Consider the following 21,746-nt stretch of genomic DNA (forward strand, 5'->3'; position numbering starts at 1 on the left):
GCAACGGATGTTGGCAATTTGATCTCTGGTTTCTCTGCCTTTTCTAAATCCAACTTGAACATCTGGGAGTTCTCGGTTCATGTACTGTTGAAGCCTCACTTAGAGAATTTTGAGCATTACTTTGCTAGCATGTGAGATGAGTGCAGTTGTGCGGTAGTTTGAACATTCTTTGGCATTGCCTTTCTTTGGGATTGGAATGAAAACTGACCTTTTCCAGTCCTGTGGCCACTGCAGAGTTTTCTAAATTTGCTGGCATATTGAGTGCAGCACCTTCACAACAACATCTTTCAGGGTTTGAGGTAACTCCACTGGAATTCTATCATCTCCACTAGCTTTGTTCGTCATGATGCTTCCCAAGGCTCATCCGACCCCACACTCTAGGATGTCCAGCACCAGGTGAGTGAACACACCATCATGCCTATGGATCATTAAGACCTTTTTTGTATAGTTCTGTGTATTCTAGCCACCTCTTCTTGATATTTTCTGCTTCTGTTTGGTCCATACTATTTTGTCCTTTATTGTTTATCCCATCTTTGCATGAAATGTTCCCTTGGTATCTCTAATTTTCTTGAAGAGATCTCTAGTCTTTCCCATTCTGTTGTTTTCCTCTATTTCTTTGCATTGGTCACTTACAAAGACTTTCTTATCTTTCCTTGCTGTTCTTTGAAACTCTGAACTAAGATGAAAATGTATTTCCTTTACTTATTTATGGCTACTTATTTGGCTTGTTTGTGGCTTATATGACTATTTATTTATGTCTGTTTATTTGTTTATCATATCTTAGTTGTGGTGCACGGGATCTTCCTTGCTGCCTGTGGGATCTGTCCTTGTGGCAGGTAGTCTGTTTCTTGCACTGTGCAGTCTCCAGAGCATGTGGGATCAGCAGTTGTGATGTAGGGGCTATTCAGCGTGGCGTATGGGCTCTCTAGGTGTGGCATAGGCTTAGTTACCTCATGGCATGTGGGAGCTTATTTCCTCAACCAGGGATCCAGTCATATCCACCATATTGGAAAGCAAATTCTTAACCACTGGTCCACCAGGGGAATCTGAAGCTTACACATTTTGTACTCAATGTGGTAAGATACATTAATGAATGGATTTATTTGGAATTTGTTTGTGCCATTGTATGTTTTATCAACAATCCCATGAAATTGTGGTCAGTACATTTAAAATCGATTACAATACTTTACAATACTGGGGTAATGAAATACTCAGGTTGAAGCCAAAAGTAGCCAAATTAAAAGTTACTATCATGAAACCACATGAAAACATGAATTAAATGCCAGTGCTGTAAAATGCAAATCAGCTAGTTCTCATTTCCATTGTAAAAATGGTTAAAAAAAAAACCTGTCCTATACTCAGCCCTACAAATGAAGATTCCCTAGCCTATAGTTCCACAATATTAACTGGGCTGTGTGTTGTAAACATTCTCTGAGAAAGACGAAAAAGAGAACATAAAGAACCAATTTCTATTTTCATTTTTAGACTCTAGCTTGTTGCTTTATTTGTTCATTTTTATCATGGAATGGAATAAAATTATCTGGTAAAGAGGAGCAAAAAGATCTAGAAGGATACACCCTCAACTTTATATAGGGAAATGAATTTGTGATTAATGTATCATTCTTTTATGGATTTTTTTTAAAATGAGAATGTTTTCAGAATTTATGTTTATAATTATACTCCTTGGGAACAAAAGTTATGTGACTTTTCCAGGAAAACTTAGTTATATTTCCTAATTTATATACTATGTGTATGGCAAAAATCTAATAAAAATATAGGAAAAGGATTTTAATATGAATATTAGCTGTCACTGGAGTGTGCAGTTTTCTACCTGGGGAAATTTTGTACATTTCTATGTTCTCTTGTGATGTCATCACCTCTAAACCACAATAGCAAGAGCCTCAACTTTTCAAAAAAGCCAAATCCAATTAAAATAATCTGTGACTGAAGGAAATAGGCCCACATTCTGGCCCTTGTTCCTGTCTCCAAAGTCTTAGTACTTAGTATGTTTTCTAAATTGGTCTACCTTTCTGGTTTTGTAAGCTGCCCACCAGGATGGGCCTTCATACAATCCTTATGAATTAGCATAACCTATGCTATGACCCTTACAAGATTCTGCCTCCCAGGAGATGAACAAAACCTGACTGCAAATTTTGAACTTGTATTACTGAATTTGTATCTCTAGGATTCAAGATGCAGTAACCCTTAGATGTGAACATGGTGTTAATATTTACCTAGTTTTTCCAGTGATAGGCAATAGGAAAAAAAAAAGTGAAAAATAGCCAAATTAAAAGTTACTTTCTTGAAAATGTCTATAAAAACCCAACAAGTAGACCACAAATGCGAAAATGTTATATTCTCACTTTGTTTAAAAATTTAATGCTATCCAAATTAATTCAGTGTTATATGTATATGATTGAATATTAATAAAGTATGAATAGAAGTCATCAAATCAATAGTGAGAGTTGCTGAAATAGCTTTTTTAAATTTTGAAAGTATTTTAGATTTCAGAAATAGTAGAAAAAAATAGTACAAAGCGTTTCTGTGTACCTTTCATCTCACTTGCCCTAGTAGTAAAATCTTTCATAAGTACAATTATTGAAGTCAGGAAATTAACATTTATATACACTAGTTCCCTGGTGGCTCAGCTGTTAAAGAATCCACCTTCAATGCAGGAAACCCCAGTTCTATTCCTAGGTCAGGAAGATCCCCTGGAGAAGGGTTAAGTTACCCTGGTGACTCAGATGGTATAGAATCCACCTGCAAAGTGGGAGACCTGGGTTGGGAAAATCCTCTGGAGGAGGGCATGGCAACCCACTCCATTATTCTTGCCTGAAAAATCCCCTGGACAGAAGAGCCTGGCAGGCTACAGTCCATGGGGCTGCAAAGAGTCATACATGACTGAGCGACTAAGCATAGACTGGTACTAGTCCTCACCTTATTTAGCGTTTTCTAGTTGTCTCACTAATGTCCACTTTCTGGTCCAGGACCCAATCCAGATCCTATTCTACATTTAGTCTTTGTGTCTCCATAGTCTCAGTACATTGTGATGGTACCTCAATCAGTGTTTCTATTTCATGACCTTGACACTTTTGAAGAGTATCGGCCAGTTATTTTCTAGAATGTTCCTCCATTTGAATTTGCCAAATGTGGCTCTGTATCTGCAAAAGGGAAACACTCCCCCAGCTATACCTGATTACTATATAAGTGAATTCTTGACCTGAGAACAACCATTACAGTGATCTTCCAGGCTAAGTGACTTGGATTTATTTAGAATAAAATGAATTGGATTAATGAATTAGGGAGGTGGTAGGGGAGGTGGTAGAGAATCAAAGTAGTGAGACAGTGTTTCTTATAGCTTTTCAGTATTTGGGTCCCATTTCCATAGGGAATACTATCCTTGGATTCTACAAGTTTCCCAATTGTAGCCTGAAAAATGTTTTATTTTTTAAAATTAATTTCTATTGGAGTATAATTGCTTTGGGCTTCCCAGGTGGCTGTAGTAGTAAAGAACACACCTACCTGTGCAGGAGACATCATAGACGCAAGTTCAGTCCCTGGGTTGGGAAGATCCCCTGGAGGAAGGCATGGCAACCCTCTCCAGTATTCTTGCCTAGTGAATCCCCATGGACAGAGGCGCCTGACGGGCTACAGTCCACTGGGTCACAAAGAGTCAGACATGACTGAAGTGACTTAGCACACACACATAATTGCTTTACAATGTTGTGTTAGTTTCTTTCTGTGCAGCAATGTGAATCAGTTATGCATATACACATATCCACGCTTTTTTAGATTTCCTTCCCGTTTAGGTCACCACAGAGCATTGAAAGGAGTTCCCTGTGCTCTATGGCATGTTCTCATTAGTTACCTTGTTATCCATAGTGGTGTATATACGTCAGTCCCAATCTCCCAATTCATCCCACTTCTTTCCTGCCTTGTTAACCAAAAGTTGGTTCTCTACATTTCTCTCTATTTCTGCTTTACAGATAAGTTCATCTCTACCATGAAAAATGTGTTTTTGAGCTAACATAAAGGAGTCTCAGTTTTCTGCAATGAAAATGGACTTAACAAATAAGTGATAAATAAACAAGAATTGGGAAAAGCAAGTAAATAAAAAGTATAACATGATAGCTGTGGCAAAAACCAGGCAGAACTAGATGCCTCTTTAATTTTTTATTCCATTGTAGTTTTACAAAGCTTATATGACTGACGGCAAGTTAACCTAGACATTTGCACAGACATTTGCAGAGTGGATTACTATAAGAATACCTAATCACTGAATTTTCTCCATGGTTCCATGGCCTGAAGAAAATCTCAATTACAACAGTTCTTAATGCAGCATTAACCTTGCTGATCTCAAGTGTTTATTTTTCTCTGTTGCATAGTATATGTTATTCTTTCATTAGTGTGACCTTAATCATCTGTAAATTTGTCAGATGTTATTAGATACAGCATTCTAAATAACCCAGGACCCAAGAGCTCCAAGCTGCATGCTTGTTTGGTAGGGCAAATAGTACAAAATTGGAAATTCTTTTTGTCATTTGTTCCCTTAATTTTAACAAAAAGTAGTCTTTTTAAAAAAAAAACTAATTCAATTCCAAATAACTTACTTTTCACAATGAAAGATGATTCTTAATTTTTCATCATATAAATGTATACTTCTCAGTTAATAATCTTGTTATTATTGTTGTTATTATAACAATTATTACTTATTATTATTATGACTTCTTATAAATGAAAAAAGCTTGTAGTTTTTTTGTTAGCATTTTAGCCTAGACCTTTCTTTGCTTTTCAGAAAGAATATCTTTGTGTGCACACATACATGCACATGCATATACGTATATGCATGCACATATACATTCATATGTATGTACATACACACACCCACACCATTTTAAACATTGGTTGTAGATTTTTATACTTCATTCTGTCATATTTACAAATGAACCAATGTATGTATTCTGTTACTTGTTTCTTGTAACATCCATCCATCAATCCTTTGCAGGCATTATAAATGAAATGAGCGACAGCTCTTTGTAACAAGTTACAGGTACAGTGTATCATTTTGTTTCAAGCTGTGAGTCAAGGACCACTTAATAGTTCATCTTAAAATATAAATATTTATAGCATATAATTTTGTTTAGGAATTAATAATCTATTTTGGAAATATGACATAAGCAAATAAATTATGTTATTATCTTATGAAATGCAAACCAGATTTTCCCCGTAACTCCTGATGACTACTTCATGATGGAAAATGGGAAATAATACCAAGGAATTGTTCTCAGAACCTTTGGCATTGTAAATCCACAAAGATAAAGAATCAGTGAACTCTATACTTTGGGGATACATAGCTGAGAATTAGTAATTTACCCCCCGCCAAAAAAGAGCCAAGAAAGGAGCCAAAAATAAGGAATATCTGAAGGAATGGTTTTATACTATAAAAGTTTTTTTTTAATCTGACTTTGAAATGTTTCCATTTGACAGCACCTTTAAGAAGTAGGACTAGTATACATAAAACTAACCATGTTGGACTTTTACTCTAAATATTAGTAAATGTGATTGTTTTACTTATTTTTATACACATGGGGTGATATTAAACCTATTGTATGTGTGAATCCATGTATTCAGCCATATTAATAATAAATATTCATAATACCGGGGCTTCCTGTGGCTCAAATGGTAAAGCATCTGCCTGTGATTCAGGAGACGAGGGTTCAATCCCTGGGTTTGGAAGTTCCTATGGAGAAGGGAATGGCAGTCCACTCCAGTACTCTTGCCTGGAGAATTCCATGGACAGAGAAGCCTGGCGGGCTATAGTCCATGCCTATAGAGTCAGACACGACTGAGCGACTAACGCGGGCACAAACGCATTCATAATATCAATTGTCCTCTGTATATTCTTTCACTTTAGTTGCTTATAAAAGGCACTCAGTAGATATCTATCAAATGGATTTTTCTTTTTAATAGCCAAATTCTCCAGTAATTTGATAAAATTTGATAAAAACTATCTGGATAGTTATTCTCATTAGTCTAAATTAAGTATCGTTTATGCTATGTTAAACAGAGTGCCTAAATTGCTATCTGAATTGGCTAAGCCCTCTGGAACCAAAGTACAGGGTTTTTAAATCCTGTGTGATTGTTAAGATAAAACGAGTCGGTGCATGGAAAGTCATCAGTACCTGGACATAGTAAATACTCGGTAATATTCTTATTACCATTTTGAAAGAAAAATTTCTTAAGGTGCTTCACAACTTGGTGTTATATGTTACTACTCCAAGTATATTATATTAATCCATTACTAATCCAAGAATTATTAAGCCAGGTTATAGCCTAGATTTTATATAGTTAAAAAGAATACTTGAAAAATATCTTTAGTATTTAAGGGAAGCTCCAATAATAGAAACCATAAAGGAAATCACTGAGAATTTACCAAATAAAATTTTAAAAAACATGTGTTAAAGAAACTGTTCAACAAAATTAAACTCTTAAACATATGTATGCAGTATGTGATAAAGGATTGTTATTCTTCATAAATTTAAAAAAACTCTTATGAATTGATTTATAAAAGCAAGAAATGTACAAAAGGAAAAAAAAGTCCAAGAATGAAGAAATAAAAATTAATACAACTATGAACTGCTATTTAAAAACAATTTGGTTGACTTTTAAGTAATAATGTATAATATTTTATCTGCATATCCAGATTTCAAAAATTCTAAAAATTGCCTTTTATAAACTTATTTGGTGGCAAAAGGTAACCTGATCTGGGCATGCTGGCAGCAAACTAGTGGTAACTGACTTGAAAGGGTCCTTTTCTGTGCCTCTTAGTGAGAATAACATGATTTGGACTGCCTGAATATTCATGGCTTTAAAAAATTTTAAGTGCTTTCTCAGACTCTGCTTGGGTTGTTATAGAATAGAAGGCATTTGCATCATGTTATCCTTCTAAAATCAGAAAAATTATGAATTTCAAAACCCCTCTGTCCAAAAATTTTTGGATGAGGAATTGTGGACCTGGTATTTAATTTGATGGTACAGAGAACCAAAGTCACTCACAAATTCCCAATGAAGTCATAAATTGGTTTCTTTTGTGAAGGGGATAGTAAAATGTGAATATAGATAGATATAGAGATTTATCAAAAGCTCTAAAAGTGTGCATGCCCTTTAACCTGAAATTTCTCCTCTAGGAATTTATCATGGCTAAGTTATTAGGAAAATGATGAAAGACTTAGTAACTTTAGTAAGTCCAACACAGGTGACATATAACTGAAAAGTCCCAAAAGTTCAATGACAGAAGACTGGTGGGATTACACCAGGCTCTAACCACACCTCACACAACAACTGTGCCACTTTCAAAGTGATATTGTGCAGTAACACTCATTCATGTTGAAGATGCCCTCAATATTTTGTTAGGTAGAAATACCAGGCTGTAAAAACAATATGACTATATGATCTAATTTCTCTAAAAGTTATTTGTCTCTGGATGGTAGAATTGCAGGTGATTCTAATTTTCTTTTTATAACTGTGCTTGTCTATGGTGAAAATGTGTTACTACTTTTAATAATAAAACTTTTAAATGCCATTTAAACATATTATTAAGAGTTTGTCAATACATCTTACTTAGTTTCAAGTTTTATGTATATTATTAATATGTGTGAGGAAAACATAATATTATTCATATTTATAAGAATTAATTATAATGACTTGGTATATTTGAAAACAGTGTCATAACACATAGCCTAGTTTTCAAATAGCATGTTTTTCCTTAAAGAAACCTTTATTGTATTGTTGATATTTTAATGTGTATTATTAAAATTTGCTGTGGAGAATTGAAAATATAAACCATACTGTCAAGGAAAGAATGTTTAGAATTTTAAACTTTATACAAAAATATACCCAGAGAGTTTATTGGCAGCATTCAAATTCTGACCCATGGAGAGAGAACAGTAAGCTAACCATCTCGAATAGTGGGATATCAATTGAGAATGTGTAATGTCTTTGTTTCAGTCATCAGAAACAATTTGCTATTCTCCAAAATATATTTTGAAATTATGATCTTTATCCTGAAATGCTCCTTTTAACAATACAAATAAATGAGAAAGCTGTGTGCTCTTTCAGGAAAGCGACTTGCCTTCTGCATTGCCTTGAGTGGTGATGACATGATGATGTGCCATTCTGCTGCTTGGCATGGGATAAACAGCTAGACCCAGCAGTATATCTGCAGAGGAGAGTTCTGTGTTTTAAGTGCTAATTTCAAATCAGTGCTTCTTATAGTTCCTACAATGTGCATTTTAAATTTGGTGCTGACTCTGAATATTTTATTCCACTTTGTTAGATTATTTCTGCAATATATGTACAATTAAATTATATTACTTATTAAAAATAGTGTTATCTGTTACATATTTACTGAAAGAAACAACTCTTTATTTTTCAGAGCTTCCATATGGCTGGGAAAAAATCGATGATCCCATTTATGGCACTTATTATGTTGAGTAAGTCTCTAAGTTTGATATTAACTTGTTATTAATGTGTTGTGAAATTGTGTTAGCATTCCATTTATTGTGCATGTGTGGCTAACAGTCCTTTTATTCCCCTTTCATCTTACTTTGAAGTACCCACAAAGACTCTAGCAGCACTAGCTAGCTGTCTCTTGCCTCTCCAGCTGGCTAATTTGTCATACTTTCCCTTTGACTCATGATTCTAAAACACCAATTGGAAAAGTGTGTTTCACACTGTCCTCTAAATGAGTGATAATTAAAGATATCAAAGTAAATGCCCTTCATTTTGCAATCAGAATGTTGGGAGCTGACTAGTTGTACAATAGAGATGTTCTATTAGACCAGATTTCAAAGTCAGTTAAATGAAGCAACCATATTTTTTAGTTGAGGGATGAAATAAAATTTAGATTTGTCTTTTAAGGCCTCATTTTAAATCATGAGGGTTTTGCTGTAAATTGGACTTTCATCTATTGGAGGTTGCAGCATAATGAGGTACCACTCTATGCATCCTTTTATTCAGGATAAAGCCCCTATTAAGGATACAATTATATACACATCTTTCCCTAGGAAAATCAAGTAATATTCAATAACTTTCAAAAGTTAAGTACACGAGTTACTTTTCTAGAACCCCTTTTCTGATAGACAATTTTTAAATTTTTACCTATTGCATCATGTTGTTAATGTTATTTGGGTGAATAACAAAAACCTACATACCCAAGAAACAACAGAGGCTGAAACACTAAAGATGTTCTCCCTCTCCATCAAGATCTAAATCTGTTTCCTCCAATCATATTCTGTTTAACAATAATAATCTAGATGGTAAATGGTTACAGACTAATGATATTATTGCTAAATTGTTTTTATAGCAATAGTCAAACCATTACTGAGCTTTTACTGTCAAGCCCTTCCCTCCACTGGGGAGGTGCTGATGAGGACAACCTGTGTGCTTATGCCCTTGAGCATCTCCTTCATGAACACTTGTCTTGATCCATCATCTGGGGTGAATTTTGGCGCCACAGTCAGTCATTTCCAGTGAAGGTGAATTTACTTCATTTGCCAAATGCAGTTTTCTAACATAGTATCTAAGGTCATGTAGACACTCAATAGATGCAAAAATTAAGATAAATACTTGGAGGTATCACTAATTGCAAAAATAAAGGAAAATCTCTTTTAGATAGTTCTAAGGCTTCTAGTCCCATTACATTGCTCATCAATTAAAATACATATATATTTTAATAATACTATAGCTGCAACTCCTGGTTAATTTTGTCAATGTTAAAAGATTTTCAATAAGTGTTCAGTTTAGTCACTCAGTCATGTCCGACTCTTTACGACCCCATGGACAGCAGCATACCAATAAGTGTTATCTTGTCTTAATTGTTGAATCAGACTATCCCTTGCTTAAACCTATTACATCTGAAATTCAAGGTAGTTCAATGGAAAGAAAGAGAAGTATCTGACACACCAGATCTCATCTGTAATACACTTCCTTGCATAATTTATCAAACAAGAACGCTTTCCTAAGTTTAGATATTGGGAAACTCCATAAAAAGCCATATAGCAAATATTTTAGGGGGCCAAATGGCATCTGTCACAGCTATTCAATTCTGCTGCTGTTGAAAACAACCATAGATGACACTTCAAGTGAATGGGTGTCACTATGTTTCAATAAAACTTTATTAGCAAAAATAGACGGCTAGACAGACTTGGCCTGGGGGACGTGACTTTCTGAGCCTTTCCCTGTTTTAAATCTTCCGATTCTTCTTCCATGTCCTCAACTGCTTTCAAGCTGATTTCCAATGTGCGAAATGGTATTTAACTCAAACCCTCCTTCTCTGCTTAAATATCTATCGAAGAGGTGAGAGACTCACACATCAAAAAGCAATGCTTCCTACCTTCTTGATCATTGAGGTGTCTATTCTTCAAGGAAAGATCTGAGGCTGGTAGTTAATTATTGAATTGGACATTAGCTATAACCCTAAAAAGAAATGGTTCTCAGTATCATTACGCTTCCTATGGTTTACTTTGTATTTGTTTTTGCTTAAACTACATTTCTTTCCATAGGCTTTCCTGGTAGCTCAGCTGGTAAAGAATTCCCCTGCAATGCAGGAGACCCCAGTTCGATTCCTGGGTTGGGAAAATCCCCTGGAGAAGGGATAGGCTACCCACTCCAGTATTCTTGGGTTTCCCTGGTGGCTCAGACTGTAAAAAATCTGCTTGCAATGTGGGAGACCTGGGTTTGATCCTTAGGTTGGGACGATCCCCTGGAGGAGGGCATGGCAACCCACTCATTATTCTTGCCTGGAGAATCCCTGTGGACAGAGGAGCCTAGCGGGCTACTGTCCATGGGGTCACAAAGTCACACACAACAGCCCCTAAGCACAGCACATTTCTTTCTACATTTCTCCACTTCATTTTTCATGGATAATCACCAAAGTCAGAAAATTACTCATAATTTAGTTAGTTATATCTTATGTAATTAGATCAGACTAACATTTAATACTTTTAGATTTCAAGTGATTGTGAGGTCTTCAGTACATTCATCGTCATTGTTGTTTAGTCGCTAAGTCGGGTCCAGCTCTTTTGCGACCCTATGGACTATAGCCTTCTAGGCTCCTCTGTCCATGGGAGTCTTCAGGCAAGAATACTGTGTGGGATTTCCTTCTCCAGGGGATCTTCCCAACCCAGGGATCGAACCCACATGTCCTGCACTGGCAGGCAAATTCTTTACCACTGAGCTACCAGGGAAGCCTCTAGATACAATCATAGTGAGTCTAATAGTTTAACTTCCTTCAGGTTACATCCACTTCTACTATTTGTCATGGCTTTTTCCCCATTACATGATTCCATAGGTATACCAATACCAAAAATTAGGCATGTGTGTGTGTGTATCAGACCAATCAAAAAACTGAGACAGATAATCCAGACCTCCAAATAATTTTAAATAGAACTGTATGCCAATATTTCTTAGAAATGTCTTTTGGAAAAAAATCATCAAAATAATTGAAATATTTCAACTTGTAAACCTTGTGTGTTTACATTATCTAATGGGTTGTCTGGAGAGATATCATTTTTGGTATTTAATTACATACCCCATTAATCAATTAGAGGACTGGTTACAAAATATGGAAAACATTCCATCCTCCCACCAAGTGGTAAAAAAGCCTATGCAAGGACTCTAGAAGTCTAACTCAGCAGTCAGTTACTCTTCAGACAGACCAACAACTAGGAGGAGAAGTTGTAGAGCAGATAGCAGCAGTGAATGTCAGATTGAAAGAAACCTTGTGCCTCTGGCACAGTTGCACAAACACTCATTCCTGCCAGCCACAGATAAGCCAATAGGACTCCAGCAGTCAACAGCAGTAAAGTGTTTATACAACTTGACACTGGAAAACCTGGGCTGAATAAATTTTGACCACTATTGGTAACTTTAACTTGCTGTGTTGTAATTTTGTCCTGGGCAAATCCAGTTTTAAGATGACAGGTTTAATATATTTAAAACTCAGAAAAAAGTATCATCATTATCATGTAAGTATGATCACATCATGGCATCTGGTCCCATCACATCATGGCAGATGGGAAAAAATGGAAACAGTGAAAGATTTTATTTTCTTGGCCTCCAAAATCACTATGGACAGTGACTGCAGCCAAATTAAAAGACACCTTGGAAGAAAAGCTATGACAAACCTAGAGAGCATATTCAAAAGCGGAGACATCATTTTGCCAACAAAGGTCTGTATAGCCAAAGCTATGGTTTTTCCAGTAGTCATGTAGGGATGTGAGAATTGTACCATAAAGAAGGCTGAGTGCTGAAGAATTGATGCTTTTGAACTGTGGTGTTGGAGAAGACTCTTGAGCGTCCCTTGGACTGCAAGGAGATCCAACTAGTCAATCCTAAAGGAAATATACCCTGAATGTTCATTGGAAGGACTGATACTGAAGCTGAAGCTCCAATACTTTGGCCACCTGATGCAAAGAACTGACTCATTGGAAAAGACCCTAAATCTGGGAAAGATTGAAGGCAGGAAGAGAAGTGGGTAACAGAGGATGAGGATGGTTGGGTGCATCATCGACTCAACAGACATGAGTTTGAACAAGCTCTGGGAGATAATGAAGGACAGGAAAAACTGGCTTACTGCAAGTCGCTAGGGTAGCAAAGAGTCAGACATGACTGAGCAATTGAACAACAATAGTATAATGAGGTAAATTGTCTTAAATTGACATATGGGGAAATTCTGGCTGAAGAAGTTCAGTAACTTACCCAGTATCACATGATTGATAGAAATGGGCCCAGGCACTGTGACTGTAGAGCCCAGAGTCCAAACTCTTGCTTGAAATGCATCCCATAAATATAGTGTTCATAATCCTCATGTGATGGTCTAAACAAGCTTCTGCAACTCATCATGGAGAGGAATAGAGGGTCCCCAGAGAACATCTCCTCCCTGGCTCCCCTCGAGTGGTATCACAGGAGGGTGACAGACAGTGGTGGTCATGTTGCACACAGCCCCATCAGGCTGACTTCTGACTCACTCATTCTGAGCCACCAACTCCATCACCCATGGCTTGAGAGTGGTCCCGGATACTCTGGTCCCCAAGAGCAAGACTGGAAAGTCCTGGACAAAGAGGATTCCGTACTGTGAGGGCCCCAGCGTAGAGATGTTGGCCCTCATTTGGAGCTACAGAAGCAGCCACACGGCTCTGTATTTTGCAGAACAGTGAGGCGCACTCAGCATCTTTTCTTATTTCATCTGCAGACAGGACAGACAGACCACATTTCTGATGTTTAGCCACAGAAAGAGGTTAGCCCTATTTTTCTTGACACTAAATCCATGATAGTACAGGACTTAGCAATGTATTAAAAAGTCCTAAAGTTGCTAACTAGAAATATAACTGTCACTGTTCATAAAGAAAGGGAATTTTTTAATGAAAAAAGTACAAAATGTAGAGTTGAACAGCTGTGACTTTTGTACAAATTTTTTTTTTTCTCCTCTTTTGTGAAATTATGTCTGCTGGGTGCATTTTGGTTTCAATGGCAGTTACACAATTTGCTTAACTAGCTCGCCCAGAAGACACAATTTCCTGGAAGAGTTTTCATGCAAAGCTGCCTTCTCTGGCACAGACAGGAGAAGCAAACCAAGCAACTACAGTTAAGATAATAGTGGAGACTGACAGATGTGATTTTCATGTAAAGGTTTTACAAGTTTTCACGTGATGTCACACATCTGCTACTATGAAATGTTACTTGTGTGCAGTTCCAGAATGTGTGAAAGATACTGTATAATATCTCCAATATAACATTGAATGTGAAAGGAGAATTGCGTTCATTTCGTGGTTAATGATGAGTATTTGTCATGATGTAGCAAGTTGCAAAGTGGTTAGAGGGGATTTTAACTCAACAGCATTATCTTAACAATGTTTTTCTCCTTCATGCCTTTGAGTAGTTCTCTAAATATTCCAAGAAAACACTTTCTGACTTCAGAATTTTTGAAAAGTCAGCATATATGTAAAACACGTCCAATTAGAAATCAACACAAAAGTATATCCTTTTAAAATCTTGCCTCTTCCTAGAGAATTTTTTTCCTGTATTGAAAGCTAATTTTTTCAAACTCTCAATTTTTTCTTCAATCTTCAAAAATTAGCACACTGTTCTGATGCTTTTAAACAGCTATTTAAAAAAGAATCCTTTCACCAGCTTAACAAATTTGTGTAATAGAAGATGTTAAACTGAAATGCACTGTTGATGAAGTTGCTCAGTTACGTTCTAAAGGGAGCTCAAAATCTTGTCAGTAGCATTTGGTCATATCAGTTATCACTTAGTGGACAAGAACATGGGTGGCAGCATTTCACAGTATACCAGCCCTGCAAGTTCCTGGTTGTGAGATCTTAAGCGACAAGATTGTAGAGAAGGAAGAAGGGGAGGAGGATGGGGATCAGAAAGGAGAGAGGGAAAAAGAGAGGAAGAAATTATGTTATGTATCTACTACATGCCAGTCAGTATTCTAAGTACTGTACATATTACTAACTCATTTAATAAAAACAAAACAAAACAAACTGTGAAGTCTATGTTACTATCTCCATTTTATAGATAATGAAATATAAAATAAAGATAAAATGATAAAAAATAACTGAGATATAGCTATTTCTAAAAGTACTAAATAATAAAGCTGGAATTTGGATCTAGGCAGTCTCATTACACAGCTGGTGAAAGTGAAAATGTTCATTGCTCAGTCATATCTGACTTTTTGTGACCCCATGGACTGTACTGTCCATGGAATTCTCCAGGCAAGAATCCTGGAGTGGATTGCCATTTCCTTCTCCAGGGGATCTTCCTGACCCAGGGATCTGACCCAGGTCTCCCGCACTGCGGGCAGATGCTTTACCGTCAGAGCCAGTAGGAAGCCTTAGCACCTAACACAGGTATGTGGGAAGTGCTGAACAAATGTTAGTTATGTTTTATCTTATGTATCCCAGTGACATAGCTAAGGATTCTCCTTTTGGGATTACCTGCTTTTTCAGTTCTTTCTTGATGCAGTAGCAGTGTTGGTCACTCAGTCATGTCTGACACTTTGTGATCCATGGACTGTAGCCCACCAGGCTCTGTCTGTCCATGGAATTCTCCAGGCAAGAATATTGAAGTGGGTAGCCATTCCCTTCTCTAGGGGATCTTCCCAACCCAGGGATAGAGCCCAGGTCTTTTGCATTGCAAGCAGGTTTTTTACTGTCTAAGCTACCAGGGAAGCCTTTCATGATACAGTGCACCCCCAAAAGTGAATAATTGTAAGGATAATTATTTGATTTCTAAGAAACATATAACTTAATCTCATGGTTAGAGTGTGCCACATTAAATAAAAAATACCATTTCTGGTATTTTTTCCATAAGTCCACTGAAAATGATGAAGCAAGGACTGCAGAGTGTGATATTTCTGTGTCTTCCAGAGCAGCTGAGGTTTCAGGGTAATTTCCAAAGAAAGTATTTATGATGAAAGGATTGATTTAATAACACAATGATGTTTAAGACACTATTTTTACTTTCAACTACTTTCACATTCATTGTCCTGGAGAATGAGGGAACCAAATCTCTGAAGAGTTAAGTGAGTTCTCAATGAGCAGACTCCTAGTAAGGCTGCAGCTATCTGATGCATGGAGAGCTAAGAAAGACCTTTCAATAGACTAGCTATGTTTTGTATTAACATTAACTTTATAATTTATAAAATGTTTCTCATGTTTATTAAATAAGCATAAATCAATTAACTTCACAGTTCAGTGAAGGGAATAAGAATATTGAAATAAACATGAGATATTCTATTTCTAACCAAACTATAGTCAGTTCTTTTTTACTAAGTTATTACATTTTTACCTCCTTCTGGCTGATCCAGTTCAACTTCGTAGTATGTGGCATCACTCCTTTCTGCCTGGAGAAGACAAGCATCAAACCTTATCATGAGGGATCTTCGGGATTCACATATATGTTCTTTACACTATGTTAGCATTTCTGATAGTTTGTCACTGATAATTCTTACTTACCACTCTGTACTACTTACTCATACTATGTAAATTTCAACTGGCTATTGATCTACTTTGTTAACACTGCACTTCAACCACAAATTGGTGGGAAAACTTATGCTTCCTTCTGCTCTTTTTGCCAAAGTCTGTCAAATATTTTTAAACTATGATTCTTTCAAATCAAAATGAAGTCTCATGTCCAATCTCCCTTCTTACTATTATCATCCAGCCAAGACCTGGGTATATGCCCCTCATCAACCCTTTTCATGAAGTTAGAGATAATTTTTCATACTGGAAGGTATTTCACCATTGCCGATTCATTTTAATATGACCAAAAATTATTTTGTATTCCAGTTGCCTTTCCTTCTCCTGAATGTCTTCTCACCCGAAGGAAAGAAAACTCAACTCTATAATTGGATATATTTTTGTTAGCAACTTTTTAAGCTGATAAACTGCCTTATTTTAGCAAATCTTCTGGTTTGAAATTTAAAAAATTGTCTTAGGAACCTAGAAGTTTAAATAGATTTAATTGCAAGTGGACTTTTACAAATAACAGTGACTTAATCACTTTGATAGCAGTTATTTTTTTGTTTTTACAATTCTAACGAATCACTTTTTTGTTCTGAAGTCAGTAATAAAAGACAAAATAATTATTATTCCAGCATCATCTTTTCTTTTCTTTGAAAATGTTAGTGAAGAATGCAATGTAAACTGTTTGTTTGTTTGTCCTGAAACATTTTTGTGTGAATTAAATTAGGCTCTCATTTAGACACTCCTGGAGAGGTTGACCACAGCAGCTAGCACACAGCAGGTGACCTGAGTGGTAGAGGCAGCAGTATCCCTGAGCCCTTCTCATCCCAAGGAGAGACGACAAGAACGGTCACAGCTGGAAACACCACTGCGTGCTCCCAAGGAAGGCCCGCGCTCTCTCCTTCTACTCCGTCTTTTCGATAGGACCATGAGAACTGGGGAATGGCCATGTGAAGGAAGGGAGGACAGTCTGCAGCTGGGCAGTGTTGCTCAAGGGGTTTCAGGCAATGTTTTGAGAGGTGAGCAGGTAGATGTGGGGAGTGTCGTTTCTTCACTGAGAGGTCCTAGGGTGTTGTGACATGTGCTATCTCTCCTGATGGAGGAGGGATCACATATTTCTATTCTGTGCAGGCGATTGCTAGGCCAGACCCAGAGAAAACTGCCACCATCTTTCATTGGATAATTCTGTTTGGCTCTTGCCACAGTAATGTTATAATAACAAGTAAATTATTGTCATCATTCCATAATTTGTGAAATAGTTAGCTTATATAGTTTATTAATCTCTGTCTGGATTAAATAAATTAGGTTTCTTATGAATGAACTACAAACTGTCTCATGCTACCAGTCTATATCACCACATATTTTAGAGCCATATCTTAGACTAAGTTCTGAAGTTAGCACATGAAGTGAAAAATTGGATAGGGTCAGAATTATCCTACAAATCCCTCAGCATCATGTCATGTTGGAGACTAGCATACTGAAACAACATTGCTGTTTTTTCCTTTGGTGTTGGAAAAGAATTCTCTCTGGAATTAAACCGGTTGGCTGGCATTTAGGTCTTTTAGATCTTTAATGGATACAAAACTAGAATCACATTCAGCTCAGAGAGAGGCTGTCAGACAGATGAAGAAATTTAGTGAAACAGAAGAAGCAGTCGATTGATGTCATTTGTGTAGGTTATTATGAATATAGCAAAAGTCGGTCACCTGCCCCCTCATGAAAACTATAATTTCATCTCTTTTACTATTCAGGTAATGTTTTTCAAAATTGTTTTTGTGTCACAGATCATAATGTTAGTAATAGTTTGTCCTTTTGTGCATTCATGGTTTTGAACTTACAGGCTAGTAGAAAATTACACTTAACCTCTCTGGCTTCTATCTGTTAAATGAGTGGTTTGGATTAGGTGGTTGCTAAGAGTTCTTCTATTTCAAGGAACATCTACTGCACCTTGTGTTAACAAGGATAAATTTGGCCATTCTCCCGTGTTAAGCCTCGTTGTTTTCTCATTATGCCTGCTGATCAAAGACTACTTAAAATTTAAAAGCATTTTCTTTCCATTTCTGCTTGTTATTTGGCTAGACAATAACATATATTACCATTCTTTTATTTTATTTTAATGATTTTAACAATCCCATCATGTGAATGTTAATGAAAGACTTCCAAAAAGAGTGGATCATTATAATAGAATCTCCTTACAAAGCTCTGACAATATATTGTCATGAATACATTGTATTTGATATCTACAATGTATTTTATATCTACAGATATGAAACTGATTATCATTAAATAAAAAGTCAGTGATATAAAGAGAAGCTTATTAAAAAAAAAAAAAAGAGAAGCTTATAAACAAAAAGTCAGGTGAGAACTATATTTTTCTCACCACTGTCAGAGCTGAAGACATTTGAAAGGAATATTGTTTTCCATTTTTTATAGTACAAGGTGACATTGCTAAGGGGCTTCCCTGATAGCTCAGTTGGTAAAGAATCCATCTGCAATGCAGGAGATCCCGGTTTGATTCCTGGGTCAGGAAGATCCCCTGGAGAAGGGATAGGCTACCCACTCCAGTATTCTTGGGCTTCCCTTGTGGCTCATTGGGTAAAGAATCTGCCTGCAATGTGGGAGACTTGGGTTCAATCCCCAGCTTGGGAAGATCTCCTGGAGAAGGGAAAGGCTACCCATTACTTTTGTGTTACTGTGTTTAGCAGATGACTTTATTTAACTAGATGAAATTATGTTACCATAGACAGCTAACAATATAATAGATAACAAACTTTTTATTACCAAATTTTATATATTCAATTTAGCTAAATAAGATGAAATTTAAAATTATCAGGAAAAAACTCTGCCCTGTGGCTGAGCTTATCTGGATTTGCTGTGATAAGCCAATAAAATTATTTTTTCATTAATCTAGTCCAGGTGAAATTCACCATTAGGTATTTGGTTTCTGAAAGCTGATTAAATAACATTTATTGAGTCTGTCACAATGTAAAGAGCTTAGTTCAAACTTCTATTTAGCGCAACACTCATATATAGAGGTTGACAAAGTCCCCTCTTTTTATTCTCACTTCACTTTCTCCAGTTTCAATTGGGCATCACAAACTTAGGATTTTTAGATAAAATGATGGGAATGATTGTCTTTCTTTTTTCTGTACTATTACTTGGTTAGTTGGGGGCATTGACTTAATACATAAATAATAAACAACTATCAGTCAAGCCAGGAAAATCATATTAATAGCTACCATCTACTAAGTACTCTTTACATATTTGTCATTTTACATAACTTATTTAGTCATTACAACAACACTTTATGTTAGATATTATTCACGTTTTACAGACAGAAAAACTTAAGCCAGACCATCAACCTCGTAGGCGGTGCAAATAGAGTTGCAGCCCAGGACAGGAATTGAAAGACTTGATGCTGTTGGCGTTTAAGTTACACTTGACTCCCATTCTCTGAGTACCACCAGATAATATAAAAATCTATACAGTGCTTCATGTTTAAACACTTTCATATATTTCTCTTCAAAACAGTCCTGTGAGGTGAACAGGATAGTTAGACGAGGCCATTGCAATTCAGAGGTATTAGGGGAACTTTACAAAGGTAATGAGAGGTAGACTTAACCTGCAAATGCGTTTTAAACTTCAAATGCTGGTTTGATGTTAAAATAGAGAAGGATCACTGAGACTCACTGTAAGTGGCTTTCCCTCTGGTGAAGTCCCAGAGATCCAGGTGAGATCGAGGAAACCAGAGTGCAGGTCACTGCCGTCACCTGTTACCGTTCATGGCTCACCCACACTTAGCCGTCAGCTGTCACTGAGCCTCAGGGCTCAGTGGGGAGGGTTCTTACTCACACTCATTCCTTGTTACCACATAAGGAATTTCTGTAAGTAATTGGGCAAGTACCATGTTTTCACTTCTTATTGTGTCACTGGACTTCAGCAGGACCTAATATGTCCTTTTCAAAGTTTGAGACAAGTCACACGTAGTTGTTGTTATTGACCATCCCCCATTCTCACTCACATAAAACTCTAATCTTATTCATAAATGTTAGTGCAGAATCTTATTATCATAATGGCCAGAGACAGTGGCCCATGTTCAATTTCCAGAGATGGTAAGGACAGAGTTCAAGAAAAGTAGAGTTGAGGATTAGCCCTAAGTGAGGCTAACAGGCAACCCCCAGAGGAGACTCCTCTGGTTTGAAAATTAAGTCACCCAAAGCCAGTCTCCTGGCTCCTCACCCATCTTCTCATTCTCGTTTCTATTCTCACTTTTCATGACATGTGAAATACACACATGCACATGTGGTTTCTTATAAAATGTATACAGTCCCTATTTCTATGCACATAATCACTGGGTTCTTTAAAAAATAATTCAATAATCAAAGTAATGTGCTGTATTTTCACATTTTTATCTTCCGAAAACCAGCTTGTAATTTAAAATTCTGTGAGATCCAGTTTCACAAACAACACTGATAATGAGAACTACCCTGAAGTAGTCACAGATTACTAAAAATAGTCCAAGCCTAAATATACAGAAGACATATCATTGAAAAGTAAATGTGTATTTGTGTCAGAAGCACCTAGATCTATATTGTTGGATTTGGCACTACACAGAGCCAGGTGAGTCATGAATCTACTTCTTTCTGTGAGAACTTCTAAAAATTGTTTACCCTCTCTGAGGAGGAGCTCAATTAAAAGCACGAAACATGTTTACCTGAAGGTTTGGCATATAGTATTTACTCAATGAATATTAGTTCTCATCTCTCTCTGCTCCCAACCACTCTCCCACTATGCCCTCTTTTATTTACAAGGCTGGCATTCATTTGTCAGACAACTATTTCTTTCTACAAATTGTGGTATCCATTAAATAGAATTTAAATCTGAACAGCTATTAAGTAACTGTAAAGTGTGCAAGATGGAATGTTCTTCTGAAATATCCAACATCATGCATTCCATCTTTATTTGCAGCTTTAGAATGGAAAGTACAAGCTCAGCCAATGAGGGAGCCTACATTCACCAACCTTGTGTGTATATTGTGGAAAGGAAAAAACATGTTACATAAAAAAAATCCCCTGATACAGATACATGAAACTGTCATCCCAGAATTCTGATCTTCCTGTAATGGCATAATTTTAGGCATAGTGTGTTAATTATATAAAACTCTCCAACACTAGTTTTCCCAAAAAGCAAGCTATTAAAACCAACAGTGAAGCAACTTACTGCCACCTGTATTTGCTCTTGGTTCTGGCTGAACCTTTATCATCTCTTCCCATTACTTCTTTTCCATGCCTTTCTTATCTTCCCAGGGTCCTTATCTTCTCAGAATGACAGGCTCCTGCCAGTCAGGCCACATGGCCACTTATTAATGCAAGGCATTGAAAGAGTCTGTGCAGATTCTAGGTATCTGGCAAAGGAGCCTTTTCTCCCTAAGATGCATCAAAAGTTCTTTTAATTTTGTTTTGTTTCCTAATTCTTCCTGCATTACTGACTAGCTTATAAAAGGAATAGCCGTATATTTAATTTTTCTCTGATATAACCAGTAATAAAGACTCAGTAGTCAAGAATAATATTTTTTTAATCTTTATCTCACTCTGAATATTAGACTTGGAAACCTAGAGAGGTTTGCTATTCTATAAAGTGGGAATTATCTTCCTGTCATTTTGACTTTCAAAATCTACACAGTCTTGTTCCCAGTCGTGTCTGACTCCCCTCACT

At 36.6% G+C, this 21,746-nt stretch overlaps 1 protein-coding gene across 1 annotated transcript in view; it reads left to right on the forward strand.

Annotated features, from left to right (window-relative positions):
- MAGI2 (membrane associated guanylate kinase, WW and PDZ domain containing 2) overlaps nucleotides 1–21,746 on the forward strand; it is a 1,406,679-nt gene that overhangs the window by 1,070,406 nt on the left and 314,527 nt on the right. Inside the window, 1 exon segment of the mRNA XM_043462935.1 lies at nucleotides 8,435–8,492. Within this exon segment, the coding sequence (XP_043318870.1) occupies nucleotides 8,435–8,492 (58 nt within the window).

This window comes from Cervus canadensis, chromosome 3 (genome assembly GCF_019320065.1).
Source record: "Cervus canadensis isolate Bull #8, Minnesota chromosome 3, ASM1932006v1, whole genome shotgun sequence".
Taxonomy (NCBI): Eukaryota; Metazoa; Chordata; class Mammalia; order Artiodactyla; family Cervidae; genus Cervus; species Cervus canadensis.